We start from the raw sequence: 9,052 nt of genomic DNA, 5'->3' as shown, positions 1-9,052 counted from the left end.
ATATATATATCCACTGAATCTCAGATCTCGATTTATAACATGTCGTTAAACTCCAATATGATATTCTTTCAATGGTATACCCGTAATAGGAATGAATCAGCTTAAAGATAAATTGGTTAAAACGAATTTTCAGAGCGAACAATTTAGTAGAATTAAAAATAAAACAAAAACTGAAGTCTCAAAATTTCAGTCCTTTGTACTGCATGTGTTTACACAGTTAAAATACAAACATCAACACTCACATAATCATTATAAAAGTATTATAAAATTAATTTGATAGATATATGTAAAAAAAACCCGGGTCAAGCGATTTCTTTAAGATCCTTCCCCTCTCTGTCAAGCAAAGTTTGCTTTGTTTTTTCCCGTTAAGGCATGCTCCAGGTTGTTCCAGAAGATTTCATTTAATTCTATATGACGTAATCTCTTCTTTTAAATACCCTATGTAGTTGGCCAACGACGTAACGTTGCACCTGTCTGGGATCCTAAAAGAAGACCTGCGTTTGTTTAGACGTTGCTTAAAGGGGCCTTGTCTTGCTCCAACATGTCTCCATGTCTGTGTCTTTACGCTATTGGTGATGCAGCTGTTGTTGCTGCCGACGCTATCACTACCGTTGCTGCCGCTATTGCTGAACACATTGCTGGTGCAGCCACTGTTGTTTTTGCTGTTGCTATCGCTGCCGTTGCTGCTGTTAATGCCCGACGCGAAGCTGGTGCTGTAGTTGTTGTTGCAGTTGCTGCTATCGCTGTCAGTACTACTGTTACTGCCGGTCGTGCTGCCAGTTTTGCTGTTGTTGTTGCTGCTGCTGCTATTGTTGCCGTTGTTTCTGTTACCGACGGATACATTGTTGCTGCTGTCACTGCCGTTGTTGCCGTTACTGTCGGACACTGCCTCAACCACGTAGACCGTGGCCGCTGAGTTGCATCGACCTCCCACAGCGCACTCACTGTTAACCCTGCTTCTGTACTGGATTTAAGGCTGTTCATTAAAATCATTTTAACAGTGGGCGCACAGCCGAGGGAGACCTTTAAGTTGTGTCTATTAAATAATCGTCCGGACGATGCGTTGGAAAAAAAAAACGTAAAATGCTTGTCCACTAATCTGAGGAATATCATTCCCACGCAAGTCTTGACGTTGAGAAAAGGATGGAGCAAACCAAATGACTTTACTGTGAGGCCTTCTTTTGTGAATGTTAGGTCCCAGTATAAAGGAGCTGCGGTCCTTAAATCCGCATATACATATAAATACGTTTACATGCATGTGCATACATACCATTTATAGATGGATATATATATATATATATATATATATATATATATATATATATATATATATATATATATATATATATCTCCATCTATGCCTGATTTATACATAGTTTGTGTGTATATGTGTGTCTACACACACGCATGCATGCGCACATATACATATAGGCGTCGATGATCAGAGCAAATCACACGATTATAAGACTGCTCTGTTTAACCCACAGTTGGCCACGACTTGTATGTTTATATGTGTTGTTAGCAGTATGCTGAGTTGTCCACTGCAATGGAGTGAAAACTGATGAATGGAAACAGAGCTTCTAAGACAAGTACGGAAATAGAGGTAGAAGCCACAGCTCAGGAGTTGATGCTGTAGGAAAGAAGCAGTGCATCTGTCTATGGAATTATTCTCAGAACGAAGACTGAGTCTGAATGCTTGCTATAGAGCAAAATCGCCTAAAGGAATACAAATAATAAGATGTGTTAAAGCGGGAGACGAAGTAAGCTTACCTGTCTATTCTTGGAACTCGCTAGGCTACTACGTTCAGAAATTCGCAATGTTATACTATTTAATTTGACCTTATTCTGTATGTGCATTGCTCTCACGCCCAAAGCAGGAAGGTGCAACATATGTTTAGCAGAGAAACCCCACATACTGCAACACTACCAACAGTTCACCATGTCTCATATATGATCTGTTAGCTATCACCTTTTCTATTCCTACCTTTAATTCACACCAAACTAGGATTACTAGTCCATTCTGGGTATCTGCACAAAACCAGAAGCACATAGAGCCGTTGATGAATATGTATGTACAATGACAGCCTCTACACGTAAAAATATACACTATAAGAGTTTGTCCAGGGACTTTTAAAAGTATATTTTATTGACACATGTCATTTTAGCAGTGTTGTGTTTCTATTTTACCACCTGTCCTTTTAAATAGCCCAATGTGTTAATCGAAAATTAATCATCTGCATTCATAAAATGTAAAATCGAACGTTATTTTACGCTAACGTTGTTTTACACTAACAAAGTCATATATAATTAAGGATAACTCGAAAGTAAAGGAGGCCTTGGAGTGAACAAGGCTGATTTCGCTTACCCTTTTGCATAACGAAACCAGTAGTTATTCCTTTTGATGGTATATTTCTTCTTCTTTCTTTCTCGTGTTTGATTTTTGCTGAAATTGAAATTGTTGCGTGCGCTTTACGGAAGAAGGAGCTAAAATATTCTAACCTTTTAACAATTACTTTCGGTACTTAATTCTTTGACATAAATTTACTATAAATTAATCCACAAAAAAAATATATAATCCACTTAAAAAGTATCTAAAGTTTTCCGAAGACAGTGAACTTAGACACAAGAATATAAAAACGCGACAGAGACACAGGGTCAAGAGGAATAGGGAGATAAAGAGACAGGTCATCTGAGACACAATTCGACTGAGATTCAGTGTCAGAGAGACATCGTGGGATACAGACACAAAGTAACTGAATGACTGGGGGACAGAGACACCAGGAGGAACTGACATGCGGTTACAGAGCTACATGGTGACAGCGACACATTGCAATACAGGCAAAGACTGACAGACTCAAGATGTCAGAGACGCAAGGTGGTACAGACATAGAGAAACAGGGACACAGTGTGATACAGGTATTGGACAATTGAAAAAGAGCGTGACAAAGACACAAGATGGTGCAGACACATGGTGATAGATACACAGGACTATAGAGACACAAGTTGATGCAACTATACGGAGACAAAGACACAATGTGATACAAAAATAGGTTGAGAGAGACACGGTGTGATAGATATGCTGTGTGACAAAGACACGGAGTGCACGGGTACACAGGTGACGGAGGAATTGACTGATAGAGACAGAGTGAGATAAAGATAGTGTAACAGGGACACATGACAACAGAGTCATGGGGAGACAAAGATACAGGGTGACAGAGTCACACGTCGACTGAAATGCAGTGTACCGGAAATGCAAAGTGATATAAACACAGGGAGGTGAAGAAACATAGTCAGAGACACAAGGTGATATAGGCACAGGCGCGGGGTGGGGAAAGTACGACGTAATACAGACAGAGATAATATGAATGTGGAGCGATTAAGACACGGTTCGATAGAGAAACGGAGCGAAAGAGATACTGAGGGATAGAGACAAAAGGTACAGTGAGACATAATGATGAAAAAGACACAAGGGTGACAGTGATATTACGTGACAGGATGACAGAAATGCAGGTTGAGACACATGATACCACAGATACAGAGCAAAAAAGAAAACGCTGAAAAATACATGATGACAGAGAGTGATAGAAAAGAATAGGAGAAGGATACACAAGGCGATAAAAACACTTGAAGACAGAAACACTTAATGAGAGAAACGAAACATGAAAGCAATGATACTAGTCGCAGACTAGTACCATTGCTTTGATGACAGACACAGGGCCACTGCATATGATGACAGACACAGGGCCACAGTTGTACAAGGAGATTATTATGACACATGATGACAAGTCACAAGGCGACAGAAACACATGGTAAGAGACATATATGAAGACGCATGACATCAAAACTTACTATTCGTTTTATTATTTCGTACTTTGTTTACATTTACTGAATCTCGAATCCATTCGTGCCGCATTGCTTCATCCGGTGTCATTCTCTCTTCAGGATCCCAACTATAAAGTTCAATGACACAAGATATTTTCTATTAGTACGAACACAAGATGTAATCTTAGATGTCTAAAATTATTCTTTGTGCTAATAAAATAATCCTGTAGGGTCAAAACATTTAAATATTTTTTTCTATAGTGTAAATTTGGAGAACATGACAGTGCATGGGAAGAAAGGTTTCCTAGAAGACCACATCCATTATCTCTCAGTGATACAAACTGAGACAAAAATAAATGAAGTGTCCTATACATATATGTAATTTTTATCACTCAGCTTTTGCACAGTTCAGACTCAGTAACGCAATCGGTGGTAGGTAATGCAGATGTCGTTCGTGTCTTGACATTGCTTGATGGTTCTCTGTCTCTCAAATTAGTACTTAATGTCTAATATCCTTTATATTAAAATACAAATGGTTAGTCTGTAGCACGCACGCATGCACGAACACGTATCTGAAATATGTATAATGAAAAATCATGTACATTTATTTCTTTGGAAACTTTTCAATTATGAAATTACGATTGATGATTAAACTTTCTACTGCTTCAGATATTATGATTTGTTGTTGTTGTTGTTGTTGTTGTGTGTGTGTGTGTGTGTGTGTGTGTGTGTGTGTGTGTGTGTGTGTGAAAAGGAAACAAATAAAAATATGCTCATACTGTAAACAGCTTCTGATGAAGTTAAGAAAATTGTAATCTCCTGTTTTAATAACTTGTTGCAATTCTTTGCCGCCCACGCGCCGTTTCTTGCCTTTACTGTTTGTCGTAGATCTTGGATTTCCTTTTGAGTCTGAAGATAAAATGAATACTTTTTCAATTATCGAAACGAGGAAGAAGAAACTGACACGTTTCGGACAGGAATCCATCATCTGGTGAAACACCCCCTTTCTCTTATCAAGCTACAAATCTCTTACTCACTTCAGTGTATGAAAATATACTAATACGTTTAAATATATTGAATCTCAGATAACCTCTGATAGGTTACCATCGACAGTAGCTTAGGTTATGTCTAAGCTCGCACCTCTGTCAGTTAATGTTGAGCATGCATCTACACATGTATGCGCAGTTGCCCCTTCTTGTATGTTTTCTCTCCCCATTCCACCGAAGTTTATCACGGGGAAAGGCCGCTAACTTGGGTTGATACAGCTTAGCGCCAGTGTTGTCAGAACGAAAATACTCGAATCAGACACTGCATTCTGCTCTACTTTCCAGTTATTACGCCAACCAACCTACCGCGCTAAACTAGTACTTTTCAAATCAACCCAGAAAGGGATTAAAGACAAAGTGGACATCCATATAATTGGAACTTGAAGTACAAAGAGTACAAAGAGTACAAAGAATACAGTGTTGCATTCTAACCAACGTTCTAATGACCACTCTGCCAATTCGCTGTCTTTGCTTAGGCTAATTTACTAACATTGTAAGCATAAAATGTACTTAAACCAACGAAGTAGCTTCTACGTTCATGTATGGCTGCTTAACCAGCTAGAAATAATAGCTAAATCTTTTTCGAGCAATCCTTTATTGTCTTAGTAAAAGGGGAAAACACGTTGGACAATGTAATCCTAGGCACACTGTGAACGAAAAATTGCTCGATGTTCATGGCTAGAACGATTCTGATTATAGGTCTTCTCAAATAACACTGATCTGATGCCAAGCAACTAAAACAACAACAACACAAAAATACTTTAAATTACTGTAGAGTTAAAATTAGATTAATAATCTTGATTGTTCAGTAAAATCGTATGAATGACAGCAAATCTAAAAATTTCGAATAAGAAGTTACTCCATAAGAATTCATTGAAAAAGCATCTACGTTGTCTCTCGATCTACTAGAAATATTTTATCAATTTTTTTCTGTAAACTGCGACCTACTGTATTGAAAAGGAAGGAACATTTTGGCTAAGGTAGTCCTAGATATGATATTTAATGCCAGAAAGCGGTGGTCTCCGTTTTTCGGGTGATCTCAAACCACTTCCACTCCGATGCGTTTCACTCACTCATTTCGTCTTTTGTAGTCGGTATTTAGTCCCCCCACCCCCCACCCCACCCAGCGCTTCGCTAACTACTATGTTCTTTATTTCCTTCTTGGAACGTCACTTCTCGACTTACAGTTATTCATGTGAGACATCAACCGCATCGATTTCATTGGCCACAGGGGACCTGCGAAAACTAGGGACAAAGCTCCTCATCCTGACCAAACCATTTAAAAATGAATTATACAATCAATATAAATTTACGTAAATGTTGAAGATGTGTCATTTATCAAAATATTCAAAATTAAAAATAAAAAAAGAAATGATAAATCAATGAAACAGATTCAATAGTTTCCGTCGTCTTTATCAAGGAACTCACCAAAAAATAATCTTTTCCTCGTTGCTTTATTTAGAAAGTTTTCTTCCGGTAAACTGAATACCTCCATTATACAGGCCAGCTGTTCAACCTCATTCTCACCAGGGAACAGAGGATAACCGGTGTAGAGCTCAGCAAGAATACAACCAAAACTCCAGATATCAATTTGGCTCGTGTATGGAATACCTAAAATTACCTCTGGGGATCGGTAGAAACGACTTTGTATATAAGTGTAAACTGCAACGAAAAGGAAATAAACATTAATATGATATATATTTATTTACATAAGGAGAAAATTGACAGTGACTTCGAAGTTATGCTGTGAGCCGGTTTGCTTTGTCAAATTGTAAATTTTTACAGTGTTAGGTTGCCCTTTACATGTTTGGGTTCAATCTGTGAGTCGGGTAATATTGGCCTCAACGAAGTTGATTGTTGACAAAATAACAGCAGCAAAAATTTTTTTAGCGGAAATAAGCATTCAGTGTAGAGTATAAGAATGTTATATGAAATAGTGATGTGAATTTTCTGTCAAATGATTTTAACACATCTCGCACTACTATATTTTATTATCAAATGAAGTTCACACATACATAACCTCGGAAAATCTATATGAACCTACATTATATTTTTAATGGGTAACAAAGTTAACATATTTAACGCCTGGATCATTTTTTAAAAAAAAGAGAAAGATATTAGAAATGAATATACAGTTGAAGGACAAAATCAAATATACCAATGACAAATATTATGATCATATTTGCTACAACCGCAAGAGGTAACCCCGGATATCATTCGATTTTAATCTGACATTATCACTGAGAAATAGCCTTCAATACATGATTCATAATGTGCAATTTACATATACATCAAAACATAATAATAATAATAATAATAATAATAATAATAATAATAATAATAATAATAATAATAATAATAATAATAACGTACTGGGGTCGATCTAATCGACTTACTCCTACCCCAAAATTTCGGGCCTTGTGCCAAGAGTAGAAAAGATTATTATTATTATTATTATTATTATTATTATTATTATTATTATTATTATCATTATTGCTTTTGCACAGCTTCTAACGCTGGAGATGTACTACGGTGTCAGCTGTTCACTACCAGCGAACTAAGGTAACATCTCTTATTTTTTGAGCACCTTCCGGAGTATTCGAGCGGTTCCAAGCAGTGATCTTTTCTGCAAGTGCTCCACCCTTATTGCGGTCCCTATTTGTTCTATGTACTTCGCAAGATATTTACTCACTGTTCCCAGGGCTCCGACAATTATTGATACTACTACCACCTTTTTCATCGTCCACAACTGCTTAACCTCCCAAGCTAGCCTGTCATATCTATCGACTTTTCTTTCTTCCTTATCGCATACCTTGTTGTCAGCTGGGCATGCTATATCTATGATCCAGCATAGTTTGCCTTCTTTCTCAATTAAGACTATGTCTGACTTCCTATTCTCTATTTCATGGTGGCACTGAATCATAAAATTCCACAGGAACTTTGCATTATCATTTTCGATGATGCCTTCGGGTTTGTGGTCGTACCAATTTTTTTCTCTGTCAAGTCCATACTTGTTGCAAAGTGTCCAATGGACAAGCCTTGCTATATTGTCGTGGCGTCTTTTATATTCCTTCTGGACTAGTGGCGTACATTGGCTGGTAATATGCCATACGGTTCACCTTTTGTCCAAAAATTCTGCACTTGTCACTTTCTGATGTGTTGTCTATTCTCTATTTTATGTAGTTTGTTCTTAGTGCTTGCTCTTAAGCAGCACAAATTAGAGCCTCCGTTTCCGGTTTTAAATCACTTTTAGTCATCCATAGCCATCATTTTTCTCTGTCTTATCTTCAACATCCCTATGAAATTGTCCATGCATTCTTTTCTTTGCCCACCTATTTTCAGTTTCATTCGTTTTCAATTGCTTGTACAGTGCTTTATCTTTGCAATCTTTCAACCTAAACAAGCTTGACCTTCTTACTTCCAATAATAGCGTTTCTGTGGAATTTTTTACATACCATGCTATGTTGTTTTCTTCTGCTCTAATGCTGTGTTCGCATCCAATAAGTCCTCTTCCCCCTCTTTTTCTTGGTACATACAGTCTATCTGTGTCACTTTTTGAGTAGAGTGTCCCATATCTAGTTAGCAACTTCCTTGTCTTTCTGTCTAAGCTGTTTAGTTTGTCTACTGTCCATGCGATTACTCCTGCTCCATATCTAAGGAGTGAAACCGCCCAGGTGTTGATAGCTTCAATCTTATTCCGTCCATTTTATTTCGACTTAAGGATCAGTCTCAGTCTGTGCAAGTACTCCACCTAAAACATTTTCTGTCATTTCTTTCTCCATTAGTTTATCCATTTCCAAAATCCCCAAGTACTTATAGCCCGTCTCTTCTATCTGCTTCATAACCTCCCACGACGGTATCGTTAGCTCGTCCATACATTTGATTTTGCCTCTTTTCAAGACTAACACACCACACTTTCTCAGTCCGAACGCCATCCTGATATCAGCACTGAAAGTATACACCGTATCAACGAGGGAACTGACTTGGACTTCATCTTTACCATAAAGTTTGAGGTCACCCATGAATAACAAATGGTTGACTTTTTGTTGGCGGCTTTTGAATACATATCCAACTTTTGCTTTCCTCAGAATCAGTGTTAGTGGTATCAAGCACAGTACAAAGATCAGTGGGGACAGGCAGTCCCCTTGGAAGATGCCCCTCCTGATTTCTACTGTCCCTAAACT

General features: G+C 37.8%; 1 protein-coding gene across 1 annotated transcript in view; it reads right to left on the bottom strand.

Annotated features, from left to right (window-relative positions):
* LOC106871863 (dual specificity tyrosine-phosphorylation-regulated kinase 4-like) overlaps nt 1-9,052 on the bottom strand; it is a 63,394-nt gene that overhangs the window by 832 nt on the left and 53,510 nt on the right. The window contains exons 9-12 of the mRNA XM_052970972.1: nt 6,297-6,530; nt 4,602-4,731; nt 3,850-3,950; nt 2,366-2,443 (exon numbers count right to left, since the gene is read on the bottom strand). Coding sequence (XP_052826932.1) covers nt 2,366-2,443; nt 3,850-3,950; nt 4,602-4,731; nt 6,297-6,530 — 543 coding nt within the window. The remainder of the gene's footprint in view (nt 1-2,365; nt 2,444-3,849; nt 3,951-4,601; nt 4,732-6,296; nt 6,531-9,052) is intronic.

This window comes from Octopus bimaculoides, chromosome 10 (assembly GCF_001194135.2).
Source record: "Octopus bimaculoides isolate UCB-OBI-ISO-001 chromosome 10, ASM119413v2, whole genome shotgun sequence".
In the NCBI taxonomy this organism is placed as follows: Eukaryota; Metazoa; Mollusca; class Cephalopoda; order Octopoda; family Octopodidae; genus Octopus; species Octopus bimaculoides.
This window is presented reverse-complemented; position numbering and strand designations above follow the sequence as displayed.